The following is a 17,446-nucleotide window of genomic DNA, read 5'->3' as shown; positions in this document are numbered from 1 at the left end:
CCTTTGGGTCATGTTTGAAGTCGACTGGGATTGGACATTTCAGTTTTTAGGGAAAATTACTCATGTGTAGATCTATTTAAATTTTTGAATGCTGATGGGTTTTGTAGTAGTCTCTTTCAGATTGCATGCATATAAATAAATAGCTATGCAATTTCTCTTTTTTTGAAAGCTAAATTTTGAAACGACACTTATTCTGGTTTTCCTGTTTTGGAATAGGAACCAAAGTTTTTGTATTGGTTTTCCAAATCTTTACGCTGTTAGTCACTACCTGCAGTCTTGTTGAGTGTCCTTGAGTTTGCCATCACTTCCTGCCCTGCTGGCTTCTCTGGGTCTTGGTATGGATGGTGGGGAGAATTGATAGGCAGGTGCTTTCCAGAGAAGGAATAAGGAACTTGAACTTGGCTTCTTGTTTTTTCTCTCAGACTGTTGTTAGACTTCCTGAACTTGGATCCCTTTGAGTTTTCTTACCCCTGCAATATAATTCTGTCACAATTCATCACATGTTCTTTTTTGTAGAAGACTGTTTGTAATATAGCTAGTAACTGGGCATGCCTATGTGCTTGCATAGTTTTTAAAAAACTAAAGCATTGAACAAATGGAGTCCTTTTAAAAGCTAGATTCTTTAAATTTTTATTTGAGACAGAGAGAGCATGAGCACATGAGCAGGGAGTCCAATGGGGCTCTGTCCCAGGACCCTGGGATCATGACCTCAGCTGAAGGCATTTGCTTAACCAACTGAGCCACCCAGGTGCCACTAAAGCTAGATTCTCAGTGAGATGGTTTCACCATCTAAAGAAGTTTTGACCAAAAAAATTGATCTTACGCATCTTTCTTCTACATAAGGGTGACTGTTCTATTCTGAGTTGTGAGTTCAACTCTAACTGAGAGGGCTATGTAGCTTTCGACCTTCGGAGTTATAAAAAAAATGTTGTTTCTGGGTATTTACATGTTCTGTGTTTTGCATCCTGTAACCTCCACTACCCACTTTTCCTGTTTGGTATTGTACTTTTCTGCATCTTTTCTGCAGTCTTTAGATCGTGAATCCTCCTTGGGCTCGACTCTAGTTTTTAAAAATTGTTTCTTTCCATTCCCTCGATGTTGCTTTTATGACATTTTCCTTAGGCAACTCAAACAGGTATTTGGGACTATTTCACTGAGGAAGGTGTTTTCTTTTTACCATGGTATACTTCTCTAAACAGGATTCCAGCGGGATCCTTTTTCTGTGGCCTGACTTTTTAAGCATTAGGTCATCTAGAATGCCATTGTCTTGGTAATTGGCTGTAGGCCTCTCCTCCTGTGAGAGGAATGCAGAACGATCCCTTTCAGGGGCCATGCCCCATTGGGATTGGGGTGGTATCTCTGGTGGAAGAATAGAGATGTGTTAACCACGGGCAGTGGGCTGGAAATCTCTGTTGGTGGGAAACTGGTGCATACAGCAGGCAGTTAGAGGGAGGGGCTCCCCACACAGTCTTTCTACTGCTCCTTTTCCTGCGAACTTGAGAGCCATGTAGACTGGTGTCTAATTGTAATAATGGCCTGTGGGAGGAGACTGTGACCCCTAAGTACCTCAGAAATCTTAATAGTTCTTCCCAGGGGTATACCCACTTTTAAGGACTTCTGTGCTTGATATTTTCAAGGACTGAAGGTAATATTGAAGACAACTTCTAGCCCAGAATTAAAAACCATTTAATTCAGTACTCTCCTTTCTTCCCAATTGAACAGAGCGTTTAGGTTAGAACCTAGTGGTGGGGCTATTAAGTGTGGTCGGTTAGTTACTCAGCTTTGGTTATACACAAAGCTTATTCTGGGCCCTTCCAGCTACTGTATTCCTTGCCCTAGAGGAAGGAACGTCTTGGTCAAAGAGCAAGAGAATCTGGGATAGTGATTTGTTCTGTACAATTTTTTAATCTGTATTATCTCTCAGGTAGATTGATGAGCATAAAGATGTATTCCGGTATACAAATATGAATAACAAATTTCATCCCATCCATGTTGAATTCAGTGCCACGCAGGCTGTTAGATGATGAATGCTAACACATGTTCTTTTATACTTCTAAAATAGGAACTATTTAGGAATGCACTTGACCCTTTCTCTGCCCTTTTAAATGGTCTAATGCTACTGAATAAGACAAGGAAGCACTGGACATTGATTCTGGCTCCTTGAATACAAAATATTGCCTGACTCCGGAATTTATAAAACTTAGATTTCTGGTTGTCTTTTTTTCCCCTTAAATACTTTTTCTTTTGAACACCACTTTGTAAGAAACTAATTTATTCACTTTGTAAAGTGGCCTTATGTTTGTCTAGCAGGGAAATCAGCAAAAGGGTTCTCAAAGAAGCTAGCAATGAAATTGAAAAGTGTCTACTGTCACCACTGGTGATAAATCAAACTGATGTTAAAGATGCAAATAGTCATTCCAGTACTCTCTTCGTTACTAGAATTGTTTAAGTTAATTAAGCCAGCAAAGTACTTCATTATCTTCTATGCTGCATGCTAATGGTAGATTTAAAGTTTCACTGTCTTGTAGTTCAGATTTTTTTTCATGTTTTAAATCTCCCTATCCATTGTGTTCAAAGTCCATTTACTTAATGGTAACAAATATTGTTAATCAGGACTATCTATTTGTTGTAGCACAGGTTTCTAGTTTATCAGGTTTGCAAGTCCAAGAAATCTTGAGAAATGTTTGAAATTACGCTATTCAGGGTTCCTTTTGTACATCTTCTTGAGAAGGTGATTAAAGCAATATATAATTCATTTTTATTAGACTGTCAGGAATTTAATTACATTCAACTTAGCATTCTAGAATTTTTAAACGTATTCTATTAGCTAAAATAAAAAAAAGCTGTTATAAATTACTGATATGATTGGTTTCTTTTATTTGCAGCATTTAAATATTAAGACACTGACGGATGATATGGTAAGGTTATGCTCAACATTTCTTCCGTTGTGAATCTTAACTAACCATGTAATGTGGATGCCATGCTATGCTAACACCTTTGAAACTGCTTGTTTTGGAAATATGCTGTTTTTTATAGTGCCAAAGTAAAAGGCAGAATGGATTAAAAAAAAATACATGACATTTTTTACTTTTAAATAGTAAAAGGAACTAGTTGATATGTTAATTTAAAAAATTTGTTTAATTACAAATTGTTAGTCAACTTTGAATCATTCAAATCAGCTCTCATTCTTTGGGGATGAATTGCGCACTTCAGAAAGAGGTAAAAAAAAATAGCTAAAGATATTTAGAGTTTTGAAATATGTAGTTGCTAATTAAAGTAAACCAGACTAAAATCTCATGCACGTATTTAAAAAAATATTGTTCAAAAACGAGAGAACCTTCCTATTTGTTCTGCCTATTGCTGCTTATCAGTAATGAACACTTTATAGCACCGTTACAGATTTCTTGTATATTCGAGTACATGTTTTTGAGAAATAGATTTTTGAATGTAACTCGTGGCTAATGATAAGGGATAATAAGAACAGCAACAAGGTCCACCCAAATAATAATATTTAAAAAAGTCAGTATGGTGGGACAAAGCACAGTGCCTTGTTGACCTGGTTTTGAATTTGAATTCACCTTTAATATGAAACAGGGTGCCTAGAACATAGTAAGCCCTCAAAAAAGTGTTTGGCACCCCTGTTATCCAAAGGACTCTCTTGGGTACTTGGATAAAGTGGACATGTGGAGTTGAATGAGATCTAGATCTTGACATGCAAGATGGAAGACATTCAATTAGAATATTCTGTTTTATTTCTTTGGGTAAGATCTAAGCAAAGAAGGTTGATGCAAGCTTTTCTGGATAATGTTTTTCATAAAGCAGCATTTAGAAAGTTGTAGTGATATGGAATGCTTACAGAGAGGACATGTAATTTCTTACCTCGCAAGGTAGATGTTGTCCTCATCTTGGCCCTCGGTTACACGGAGGATCAGCTAGGTTAAGTAAGCAGTTTGCCCAAGTATGCGCAGCTGGCTAGGGGTGCAGCTATGGCTTGAATCTTGTTTCACAAAGCTCCGAAACCATATGCTTACTGTGCTGACTTAGCCTTCATATGATTGCTTATGACTGTTAATAAAACCACCTGCAATTTTTGGTATGATAGAATATACAATATACAATAATAGGATTGTAAGAGCCTTCTTAAAATAGTTATCTAGCATATAGTTCACCCATGTAAAGTGTACAACTGAATGGTTTTTGGTGTATTCAGAGTTGTACAGGCATTGCCACAATCAAATTTTAGAACATTTCCACCACCCAAAGAGAAGCCTCCTACTTATAAGCAGTCACTCATCCCCAACTCCGCCAGCCCGAGGCAATGGCCAGGCTACATAAGCTAGAGACTGCCACTTCTGGACATTTCCCATGAATGGAGTCATGATACATGAAAGCATTCAGTCACAAAAGACCGTTTTGCATAGTGTTTTCAAGGGTTATCCATGTTGTAGCTTGTATTGCTACTTTGTTCCTTTCTCTTGCTGAATGCAATTCTAGGACATGTGAGATTTGATCATATTTTATGGGCACTAAGCATTTTTTTCCTCTCTTCATTTAGCTGCTGCTCTTACCCTTGGTAGGACTGACCTTGCACATTGCCAACCCGCAGCCTCTACTCTAAGTTCTAGAAACAGTTCTGTTTCTTTTCTACAGTGGCCTCAGCAGGTCATTCTGGAACCCGCCATGCTCTGATCATACGTTAATAAATGGGCTCCTCCTCAGTGAAGCCTGTAGTTTTCTCTCTCCCTCTTGCCTCCATCCCTGCTCTCCCCTCATCCTTGTAATTGGGCTTGGGAAGGTCAGAACTTTTGGGAAGTTACCATAGTGTCTTGTGTGGTATTTCTATCAAAGCAGTATATCACTCTATGATCTTCTCATCAGTTTAAACATCTTCAAGGAAGAAGCCGTATTTTAATTGTAGGTATGCTGTCTGGTACATGGTAAGCATTTTCATTAGTTTTTCATTGAAAGAATAAAAGAACGAATTCCTGTTTTTGATTACTTGCCTGGTATTGTGGTTTCCTTGGACGTGGGGATAGCTTGGTCCTGGTTGGGCTTTCCAGAAATGGACCCTTGCCTTTGCACAGGGAAAAGAAGCTTTAAAAACAAAACAAAAACAAAAAATAGCTTTGGTAAGAGCTTGCTGTCAGACTTTTGACCACCTGCCTGGATCCCTGATGGTTGCCTTGTCCCTGCTTTTATCTTCAGTGTGCCCACGAATGTTTCTTCTAGATTTCTCCTTAACCTTTTCCCCCTTGACCAGCTGACTGGTCTCCCCAGCTCCCACTGCTCACTTCTGCTCTTGTACTTTAGTCTGGCTCTTGAGTATGCTGGGGCTCAAGTCCAGGGAAGGATCAAGCAGGCAGCTGGATGCTTTGCTGTGGAGCATAGAGAAGAAGCCTGGCTCTGCTGAATAAGAAGCTCTGAAAAGCAAACCTTACTCATCGATTGATGCACTGTGGAAAGGGCATTTGGATGAGGAATCCGGAAGCTCTTGTGGAAAGAACGAACTTCACCTCTTAGCTCTTTGACCTTGGCAAATCAATTAACTTGATTGTTCACTTATTTGTAAAGCAGGACTAATTATACCTTCTCTTCTTTCCTCATAGAATTCCGAGTTTTGCTTAAGCTGAAATGTGTTGCTTGGCTGCATTCATTTCTGTCCCTTTTACACCCCTTTAAAAAATATTTTCCAATGTATAGACAGTGGGGTGATGTGATACATCTGTAGTTGAGCCTCATACACTGTGTCACAGACCAGTGCACAACTTGGAGGAAAGGTGGTAAGGGTAGCTGGATATCTTAGAGCCTCCGCAAAGTGTTTCTGGGGAGTTAGAGCTTAGGGAAGCATTTGCCGTGGAAGCTTTAGTGTGTGCTGCCAGTGCTTTCTAATTAAAGTGGCCACCCCACATACATGTTGCATGTGTATTCTTAATTTAGAACTTTTTAAGAAAGATTTTATTTGACAGAGAGGGAGAGGGCTTAAACCGGGGGAGAGGCAAGCAGAGGGAGAAGGAGAAGCAGATTCCTCGCTGAGCGAGGAGCCTGATGCAGTACTGGATCCAGGACCCTGAGATCATGACCTGAGCTGAAGGCAGATGCTCAACTGAGCCACCTAGGTGCCCCAATTTAGAACTCTTTAATGTGAGAATAGCGTGTTTTGGGCAGAACTTTAGAGAAGGTGCATAAGAATGGTGTCACCTATAGTCACATGTTTGAATGAGTATTTTAGAAACGTTAAGTTGAAACATTATGGGAAGCATTAATGTTAAAAATCCATCTCCTTTTAATTTGTTGTGATGAAGGCCTACAAAAATATTTCACGTTTCAAGTTATTTCTTGACTTACAGTCAGGATTTCATAGAACACTGTCCGGTTGCGGAAAGTCCTGCTCTGGTGTGGAGATCCCTGGGCAGAGTTTATATACTTGAAACCGTGTTGTTTCTACAAATATTTGAGCATTCACGATGTATAAAGAGCAATGCAAGGTGAAAAAGTCGTTTAGTTTACAACCATCCATTGTCTACATCTGGGCTGAAAAGAGCTCTTTCCATGGAGAGACAAAAGGATTGAGACAAGGGCAGTGAAGGGAGCCCAGTTAGGAAAGGTAAACAGAAAGAAACTGAACGTGGATGACACGATGCTGAATTCTCCATCAGTGTGTCCGCGGAGTGTTTTTGTGGTCTAGAAGTTGTTTTAACTTGCTTATTGTCCCTCACAACCATTTGTTTAAAGTGTGGGGCTCCTGCTGATGGTCTTGTCTTTTATCCCTCCCGCAGCCCGTATTAGTATCATAATCTCTGGTGTGGCCTGCAGTAATGATTTACAAACTTTCTTGGCTGGGACCTGCAGTAAGAAGTACCCTTCATTTTGTAGTCCAGCACACATACACAGATAAATTCTCATCACAACTGAAACAATTTTATAAACAATTATTTAATGTTTCTGAGCATTGCGAACTCTGATCTTTTCCACTCTTTTCTATTGTATTTTTACTCCTCTCCATTCCATTAAAATAAAATAAAAAAAAAGGTTTGGGTGCAGATCAGATCCACTGCATTGATTTCTTGTCCCACACATGGCTCACAACCATAGCTTGAAAATGGACATTGGCTTAGACAGCAACCAGAAGAGGTCCTCTGGTCTCTCCAAGTGTCTGCTCTTCATTTCATGACTTGGGGTTGAAAGTGGAAGTCTGGGTTCAGGTGCTAGTTCTGCCACTTGCTAGCAGTGTGAATGCGCAGGACTCATTAAGCTGTGGAGCCTTGGTATCCCTGGTGATAGAGCCTTTTTTTTAAAATATTTTATTTATTTATTTGACAGACAGAGATCATAGATAGGCAGAGAGAGAGAGGCACAGAGAGAAGGGGGAAGCAGGCTCCCCGTTGAGCAGAGAGCCTGACGTGGGGCTCGATCCCAGGACCCTGAGATCATGACCTGAGTGAAGGCAGAGGCTTAACCCACTGAGCCACCCAGGGACCCGTGATAGAGCTTTTTAAGGGAGAAACACTGCCAACACACTTGGTGAACTATGTATTCACTGTACTAGTGGTAGAAGTAGGAATATGCTTTTTTTTTTTTTGAAAAGAAAGAGGAAGGATTTATTTAGAATACAATGCACCAATTTTATGGCTGTAACCTGATGATTTTTGACAAATATATGCAATCATGTATACACGATGATTATGATAGAAAAGCTTTCCATCACTCTCAAAAGATTCCCTTTGTGCTTTTTATGGTCAATCCTTCCTGCCCTCCCCCAAACCCCCTGCCCATTTTGGTTCTTGGGAATCAGCTTACTGCACTACACAATTCAGTTTCTAGGATTTCATATAAATGGAGTGTCTGGCTTCTTTTACTTAGTGTAACGCTTTTGAGACCCCTCTTGTGCTTTGGTGTATCAGAAATTTGTTCTTTTTATTACTGAATAGTATTCCATTGTTTGGTCATACTACAGTTTCTATATTCAGTAGTTTGGGTCTCTAGTTTTTGGGGACTGAGTAAAGCTGTGAACATTTGGATATAGTTCTTGTGGGCTGGTTTTCATTTTGGAAGGGGAATCAGGTGGTAACTATGACTAACTTTATAAGAAACTGACAAATTGTTTCCCCTAAGGACTAATGATGTTGAGCATCTTTTACTGTGCTTATTTGCTATTCCTATCTTGTAAGGTCTATCACAAGATACAGGGCCATTCAAATCATTCTTGAGTGGGCTTTGGGCTTTCAAGGAATTTTTTCATATCTGTATTTTGAATTAGGTTTTTGTGATATTTCCTTATCCTTTTATATATAGGATCTTTATTCTTATATATAGGATCTTTTTCCCTCTTTTTAATCCTGATTAGTAACTTATCTTCTGTCCCCCCCCCCCCCTCCCTCCCCCCCCCCCCCCGCCCTGCTGTTTAGTCTGGGTAGAGATTTGTCAATTTTATTGATCTCAGAAAAACAGTTTTAGGTTTCATTAATTTCTGGATGATAACTTTGCTTTTATCTTTCCTTTTGCCTTTGTCTTTTTATGGTTTCTTAAAATAGAAACTTACATAATTGATTTGAGGCTTTTGCTTCCTAATATAAAAAAATTACACTATAAATTTTCCTCTGAGAGCTACTTTAGCTGTATCATTTTCTGAATATTCAAAATATCTTCTAATTTCCTGTTGATTTCTTTTTTAACCCATTGGTTATTTAGATCTGTGTTTAACTTTTAAATATTTGGCTTTTCCTGATCATTCTGTTACTGACTTAAAACTTAATTCTCTTGTGGCCAGGGACCATAGTTTGTGTGACTTCAATCATTTTCATTTTTGAGTCCTCTTTCCAGAATGTGGTCTGTCTTTGTGAATGTTATGTGTACATTCTACTTGTTTTAGAATTAGTCTATAAGTCCTATTTGTTGACAGTGTTGTTCATATATTCTGGATTTTTCTGTTCACTTGTTCTAATAATTGAGAGAGAAGAGGGAAGTTTCCAACTATGATTTTGGATTTTTATTTCTCTTTTCAGTTCTATAAGTTTTGCTCCATATATTTTAAAGCTCTGCAATTAAGTGCATATACACTTGGGGTTGCAGTAAATCTTTCATCATTATGAAATGACTACTTTTATCCCCAGTAATATTCATTAAATTATGGTCTTTGGAAATTTACTAGATTTATTGGCTATACTTTATATAGTTATTCCCTTCCTCTTTGGACAAATATTTCTTGTTTTTAGGGACAGAAACTTTATTGATTTTTGTATCTCTATGACCTTTTTCTATTTTGTGTGGTTTTCCCCTGTCTGTCTTAAACTATTATTTATCAGATTTTTTTCTTTCAGCCACTGCTCTCCTCTGTGTATAATACTGGACTGGGGTGGATCCCCTTAGTCCATGTCTTTGTCTATGACCTTTAAGTTGAGACCTATTACTGCACTGGCCTACCGAATACCTTTGTATGGATGTCTCATCTGTACTTGAAACTCTACATGCCCCACATGAAACCTTTGACTTTCTTTCCTCTTAAGCTTGTTTCTGTTGCTATATTCTCATAGAAGGTAGCTTCTTGATGATGATTTCTTGAATCTATTTCCTTTTCTCTATTCCTTCTATCAGAACATAAGACTCCCTATCTCTTGTCAGGATTTTCAAGAAACTCTGTTGCTCCCTAAAAAGTCAGCTTCCTGCACACCAGGCTGACCCATCTAAATTATATATCTGACCATATTTTATCTCATTTGAAACTGCTGAGGTGCTCCTGTTATCTATAAGTCAAGCCTGAACTCTTTAATATGACCTATAAGACCTTTATGGTAGGATCCTGCCTCTCTAACTTGATAGGCATTTCTTAGTCAACATAAAGACCCTCTAATTGTTAGCTTTATGCTAAGTAGTGTTCCAAATATTAGCTTTATAAATACTTAATGCCCCCTTAGAAGCTTGTGAAAATTACTATTCCCATTTTGAAAAATGACAAAACTGAGCAAGAGAGATTTAATAACTTGTTCAATGTCATGGGGGCGGTGAGAAAAGACTATGACAGACCGATTCCAGAGAACATGGTCTTTACCAAAAGAGTTATATTGCTTTTTAAATACTATTCCTTTCTCCACTGAGAGTGCCAGTATAAAATCTCAAAGTATATTTTCTTGTTTTCTGGTTTCCCCCCTTGAAGCCACTTGTATGAGACTTCTGACCTTTAAATTGATAAGGAAAAATTGTATCCTAGTCGTTGATCTTAATTCTGAGAATTACAATTGTAAAAATATTCTAAGAAGTTTTCTATAATTAGAAATGAGTTATTTTTAGTATTTCCAGTGAACAAAACTGAGAGACCTTTATGTGTGCAATGAGAGATGTCAACGAGTAAAGGATATGAATCTTTTTTGTTTTTCTTTTTTTTTAATTGTAAAAGACATGGGAAAACTCTGTATGGGAAACCAATTCACGATCTAGTAATAGCCTTCGAGCCATTGGTCTTCGAAGCCATTGAAGGTAACACCTGGGTGTGGGTTCTGATGAGTGTTTTGAGAGGCTGTAATTGTTCTCTGTAGGCCTTGTGACTAACTCAATATAACAGCTACCAGATGACTCCAGCATGTTCCTAAGTGTGTTACGTGAGAGTGATCGGCTCAAAGAAGAGTTGCCCAGATGAATATGTTTAACAGAACTGTGTTTGGCCTACCTGCAGGCTATTCTTGGATCTACCTAGATGTGACCTCCCTTGTGGGATAAATGCTTAAATTAATTGGATGTTGTACTTATGAAAGAAAATAATCATTTTATCTGATTATGTACCTCACTTGCAACTCACTTAACAGAACATAAATCATCAACTTAAAAAAAAGAGCTTAACTTAAAAGAATTAATTGAATTTTCTTTATTGGCCTAATGGGACATAAAACTTTCTGTATTATAATTTAAGTTCATTTTGAATTTTTATGAACTTCTATTTTCCTTGGTAGGTTTAAAAACCATGAATAATAATGCAGAGAGTATGGTATTTTCCAGTTTTTCTTTGAAATGATATATTCAAAAGAAACTTTTCTTTGTAAAGTAAATAAACCAGCATGGCCCGGGACAATTGAATGTATGTGGTAAAATACATCAAATAAATTCTATAAGCTTAAATTATTCACTAAGTCAGGTGAGCCTTTCTGAGCCCATTAATATGAGTTAATTAGAGCTTCCTGTACTTAGGTTTTCAGTAGTAACACTTAAGTACCATCTTAGAATCTTTAAATATTTATGGGATAGTTTAGAGAGCTCCTACTCAAATCAGTAGAAACTTGGGAATAAGATCAAGAGCTCTCAGAGTTGAATATACTAAGATGTAGTGGGTGTGCAGACTCGTTTATTCATCCTTTTCTCCCTTCATTCATTAAGCGTTTGAGTGGTTAGTACTGTTATAGGAATACAAAGATAAATATGACTGTCTCTGTCTCTGGGAACAGTGGGAAAGGAGATGTGTATACAGTTTACAGTTGCATAGGTGTACAATAATACTGTTCCAGGCCCATCGTACTATATTTAGTGTTCATTGGAAGTGTAAGGTCAGCTTTGATGTTGGGAGAAGACTTGGTAGAGAAGGTGACTTTTCCACTATTTCTGAAGCACAAGTTGGAATCTAAGCTCGCAGAAGTTGTAGTAATTTTTTACTCTGATAATTTTTCTTCCTGGATACTAACTGAGTGGATTCCTAATGGAAATGTTGGGTTGGCAAATAGCAATTATTGATGTTTTCGGGAAATTTTGTTTATTGGTATTACTCATCTATGTCTTCTAAAAAGTGTAATATTTATCTACAGAGCTAATTTATATTTCCTTTTATGTATATAGTTTTTGCATATAAGAAATTAGAATTGTACTTAAAGATGTGAGTAGGTATAACTTAGAGATTGTTTGAATATTCTTTTTAAGTGACTGTTTTTTCCTTTGAGTGGATATTTTTCTTCTCACGTGGTGTTGCATTACAGAAGTCAAGGTTGTGTTCAGTCTAGGGGACTAATACTCAAAGCATCAGTGTCAGGAAGAAGTCTAGGTTATTTTCAATATATAAAACCATAACACTTGGAGTTCTTCCTGATATTGTTGGGAAGGAATTGGCAAAGCAAGAAGCAATGGCTTGTATCCCAGACATGGAAGATAGAAAGCTATTTATTATTCACTTAACAAAAACGAATAGAACACCCACTGTATGCTTGGACGATGTGGAATTCTAGGATTAGGTCCAGTAGTGAATAAAATAATAATTCTGTTCTTATACCCTGGTTGAGTAAACAAATGATAGAGGTAGTTTCAGAATAGTGTTGTTACTAGGTAATGGCAGGCACCAGACTTGTGGGCATCTTGCCCAGTCTTGAGTTAACTAAGATGTAGTTAACTGAGAGCTGAAGATGGAGTTGAAATGAGCCAGATTAAGGGGATGGGATAGGAGTTGTGGTTGTAGATAGGTTTTAGGCACAGGGAACAACATGCACTTTTAAGAGACTCTGGCTTTTTTATTACATCTGGGTCCTACAGCGTAAGAGGGCTGGAGTGGTGAAGAGATTGTCTGAAGTGAAAGTGCAGTTTAGATCAAGCTGGACCTTCTTGAGCCGTGGTAAAATGGAATGACCTTCTCTGAATAATGGGGATGCAAAAGTTGAAAGGTTTTAAGCATAGTAGTGAGGGGCAGGTTTGGATTTGCATTTCAGTAAGATCAAAATGATGTCAATATAGAGAGTAGCTCAGAGTGTTTGGGTGTAGAGGGACAGAGCAGACTTAGAGGTAAGTGAGGAGGCTGTGGCTGTTGTCCAGGTGCTCAGAAGCAGGACAGTAGCAGTAGGGACAGAGAGAAGATGATTTAAGAAGAGTCGATCTATATGGTTTCATGATTTGTTTCCTTATTGGTTTTCATTATTACTACAATTCAGATGATTTTCTGTTGATCTAAGTCAAAATCAGAAGTCCTAGCCCAGGGGCGCCTGGGTGGCTCAGTGGGTTAAGCCGCTGCCTTCGGCTCAGGTCATGATCTCGGGGTCCTGGGATCGAGTCCCGCATCGGGCTCTCTGCTCCGCAGGGAGCCTGCTTCCTCCTCTCTCTCTCTCTCTCTGCCTGCCTCTCTGCCTACTTGTGATCTCTCTCTCTGTCAAATAAATAAATAAAATCTTTAAAAAAAAAAAAAAAAAAAAAAAAGAAGTCCTAGCCCAACCATATCAGCATCTAGATGCCTCTCTGACGATCCAGGTCCATTTATTCTTTTTCCCTGATATCCTCTCCCAACTCCTCTGTTCTTCTCAAGCCCTCCTACTTTACCTGTTGGCAGTCAAAGCCTGTCTTTGAATGTTTGTTTTTCCTTCTTGCTCTAATTGAAACCTAGATGTTCTTTGAAGACTTTTCATTCCTGTTAGCTTCTTCCTTCAAAAGCTTCTAGCTCTTTTTGAGCATTTCTGGTGCAGTTCTCCTGGTTGGTCTCAACTTGAGGTCTTGTAGTTTCTGCCACCAATGCATGAAAGGCATTAGAACTTGAGTTGTTTACTTTTCCACCTTGATTTCTGTTATTCTGTACCTACCAGGAGTTCTTAAACTGTAGGCCATGGACACCAGGGGTCTGTAGTAAAATGCATGGTGTCCTTGAACTGGAAGAGAAAAAAAAATTAATTTCTTTATCTTCATTAGTCTTTAAGTAAAACTTAGGTTTTTTGTTTTTTTTTTTTTTTTAAATTATGAATGTAGGTGAAAACAAATTCCAAACACACACATACAGAAGGATTTGACCTGTGAATTTATTATACCACAGAAAACAGATAAGTTCAAAGCACATTAGTGATTAAAGATACTTCAAAAGGTGGTTTGTGTTCAACACTATGTTGAAATTAGATTTCCTATTACCCATGTTCTATGATGAGTTCATGAAGACCTATTACTATAAAATTTTAAAATATTTTCATAATACTGTTTTTGTTATTATACTTATTTTAGTCATTTAAAAGTATCCTGTGAGGAGCTCTGTATTAGTCTTCTGTTGTTATATAATTATCCTAAAGCTGAGTGGGTTAAAAAAAAAATAAATATATAACATTTCAGTTTCTTGGGTCTAAAATTTGGAAGGAGCTTAGTGGGATAGTGGTGGTTTGAGGTCTTCCATGAGATTATAAGCACAGCACTGGCCCAGGCTGCAGTCATGCTAAGTCTTGCTGAGGCTGGAGAATCCATTTATGGGGTGTTCACTTCTGACTGGGAAGTTGGTGCTGGTAGTTGTTGGGGGCCTCCGTTTTTTCCTGTGTGGGCATCTTCACTGGCAGCGCTGCAACAGTTGGCTGTAGAAGGCATATTGTAATTTATTTTATTTTAAAAGGTTTTATTTATTTATTTGACAGAGACACAGTGGGAGAGGGAACACAAGCAAGGAGAGTGGGAGAGGGAGAAGCAGGCTTCCACTGAGCAGGGAGCCCGATATAGGACTTGATCCCAGGACTCTGGGATCATGCCCGAGCCAAAGGCAGATGCTTAATGACTGAGCCACCCAGGTGCCTCTGCAATTCATTTTCAAGGAATTTTAATAACCTAGTGAGTATGCTTCTTATTGAATAAGATAACCTATGAAATTTAAATGTAAATAAACTACTGTAAGTAGGTACATTTCTGGGGGGGGGTGATGGTAAACTTTCTTGTCAAAGCCTCTGGCTAAGGAATGTCTTAGAATTTCACTAAAACCTAAATTTAAGGGCAGGAAGGGCCATTTCTCACACTGAGGGCTATTAAAGTTAGAGTGTTATAGTGGGTGGCTTGGTGGGAATTGTTCTTGAGTGCTAGGATGTGGCCTCAGACAGGGATGGTTAGTTCTTCATACCTGCAATGATGAATGGCCAATTTCCCATTAACAGAGTTCTATCTTAGTCCTAGTGATGTCACCAGAACTTCAGTTAAGACCATGGAACAGGCAAGCATGTCTTTGGACTGTCAGCGTGTATCATCTTCCATAATTCTCCCATCAGCCTCACAGGGTTCCCTGATGTATCCTCTTTTCAAGCCTATTTTGAGGTTCCCTCATACCAGAATTAATCACTTATTCCTTTCTGTTGCTAATTTATTTGGCTTATGATTTTTTTTCTTGGGGTCATCTATATATTTTATCTTTATTTATAGTAGCTTCTCCTGTTTTTTTCTTCAGTTGGTAAGCCTCTTCAGGGATGGTACTGTATCTTATATATTTTATCCAGTAATTGCTCATTCACTTACACCACGTGCTAATTGGTTGCTAGCTATCTGCTAGGTTCTGTGCTGTGGGCCAAACATACAGCAGTGACTGTAATAATTTCCTGTTGCTGTGTTAACAGTTACCCCAAAATTTAGTGACTTAAAACAGCAATCATTTAGTTTTTTGCACTTTTTCTGGGGGCAGGAATTTGGTAGTGGGTCAGTATGTGGTTTTGGCTTGGAGTACCATGAGACTGTAATGAAGATGTTGGCTCGAGCTATAGAACTCTTACTCTCTGAGGACCTAGTAGTCATGTGTTGCTATATAATAAGTCATCTGAAGGCTCAGCTGGGCTTCTAAGATGGCACACTCGCATGGCTGTTGGCAAGAGGCTTCTTGGCCTCTTTAGTTTCTTTAGCTCATTTCTTTGCCATGTGGACCTCCCCCAGGTCTTGAGTGCCTTCCTGGTGTGGTCTTTTATGATCTGGTCTTAGAAACCACACTCCATAATGTCCACAGTATCCTACTGTTTATACAAGTCAGAATTATTTGGGACTGTCTTAGAGACTGGCTACCATAGTGACTAAGACAGTTGACCGTTTGTCTAGCATGCCCCTTATATTGTAGTGGGGAAGAGACCATCAACTTTCTCAAAATAAATGAAGAAATTACATGTTTTCATAAGTCTTGTGAAAGGACATGAAAAGGGAATAAACTGTGTGTGGTGATGATGCGGAGTACGGAATCCATTTGATAGAGTGGTCACCAAAGGCATTTCAGGTCTTAACCCAAAGCAGAAAGGTGAGAAGGAGCTTCATTTTCTATTAACAACTCGCAGGGGATAGGTATTATCATGAAAGATTTAAATAGCTTCCTTAGCTTTGACACAACAAGCAGGGGGCTGGGCAGGATCCAGAATTCAGACTCAGGAGCCCATTTTTTAATCAGCAAGTTGCTTGTATAGTAATAAAGTTAATTAAAAAGTCAAGCAATTTTAGGGACGCCTGGGTGGCTCAGTTGGTTGAGCAGCTGCCTTCGGCTCGGGTCATGATCCCAGCGTCCTGGGATCGGGTCCCACATCGGGCTCCTTGCTTGGCAGGGAGCCTGCTCCTCCCTCTGCCTCTGCCTGCCATTCTGTCTGCCTGTGCTCGCTCTCTCTCCCTCTCTCTCTCTGACAAATAAATAAAATCTTTAAAAAAAAAAAAAAAGTCAAGCAATTTTAGCTGTTAGGTTTTTTTTTTTCCTTCTCCTTCCTCAACTTTTTTTTTTTTTTTTTAAGATTTATTTATTTTAGAGAGAGAGCACAAGCCAGGGGGAGGGACAGAGGGAAGGAGGGAAGAGGGAAATCGAGAGAGAGAGAGAGAGAGAGAGAGAGAAGCAGACTCCTCCGTGAGCACAGAGCCCAGACCTGGATGCAAACCCCCTTCCCAGAGATCATGACGTGAGTCAGACACTCAATTGACTGAGCTACCCAGGTGTCCCATCTTCTTAAGTATAGTTAGTACAAGACTGCATGAAAATTGGTAGATAATTTTAAGTAATTTTTTTCTAGATTTCAGGTATGCATTCACATGGAATTAACTTATAATTACAGTGAACTTTTATTTGCTTCATTCTCTTGGATTGCATGAAAATAGGTATTTCCTTTAGAGGTTCTAAGGAAGTAGATTTAGGATACTTTTTCAGGCTTTTCAAATTTAAAATGGCTAATAATTACAGTATCTTCCTTTTGTTTTAAATTAAAAAAAATCAATGCTGATAGTATTTAAAACACTGTAAAAGAACTTTGTCACTATTATAGTGTTATACTATAGCTTAAAATCCAGATAGTTTTTTAAAGCCTGTTTTGGTTTAATTAATTTTATTTAAACTGTAATTACTGATTATCAGTGTGAGATAATACTCAGTAGGGTGCTCATTTAACTTCCCATGAAGATAAGTGATATTAATTTATAAAACTGTACACCCCAGACACAGCTGAAGCCATATTAATTAAGAGTGGTGTACCACCTCCAAACAGTATTAAAATAGACTTCTCTCGGTCTTCTGTGTGTTTAACCAGTTCTTCAGCAAAGGTGAGTCGTTGATATAGTTTACCTCCTTGGGTTGTGTTTCTAGCTCAACTTTAAGAGAATTCATGTAAAATGAAAAGTAGCTATGCAAGTGCACAGATTGGGAAACCTCCCAGTGAAATTGCTGAATACAAAATAACCAACTTCTAGTCAGCATAACAGGGATTCCTATTGTGTATTTATGGACAAAGTCATTTAAAACTTTTGCTTTTGGGTT

The 17,446-nt window shown here is 38.4% G+C and overlaps 1 protein-coding gene across 2 annotated transcripts in view; it reads left to right on the top strand.

Moving 5' to 3' along the window:
- Positions 1 to 17,446, top strand: part of DIAPH3 (diaphanous related formin 3) — a 512,938-nt gene that overhangs the window by 26,970 nt on the left and 468,522 nt on the right. Inside the window, exon 2 of one of the 2 annotated variants that reach the window (XM_044249842.1) lies at positions 2,886 to 2,918. The exons of the other annotated variant lie outside the window; for it this stretch is intronic. Coding sequence (XP_044105777.1) covers positions 2,886 to 2,918 — 33 coding nt within the window. The remainder of the gene's footprint in view (positions 1 to 2,885; positions 2,919 to 17,446) is intronic. 2 annotated transcript variants of the gene reach the window in all.

This window comes from Neovison vison, chromosome 5, assembly GCF_020171115.1.
Source record: "Neovison vison isolate M4711 chromosome 5, ASM_NN_V1, whole genome shotgun sequence".
Lineage (NCBI taxonomy): Eukaryota > Metazoa > Chordata > Mammalia > Carnivora > Mustelidae > Neogale > Neogale vison.
Note: the sequence above shows the minus strand (reverse complement) of the source record. Positions and strands in the feature narration are given on the sequence as shown.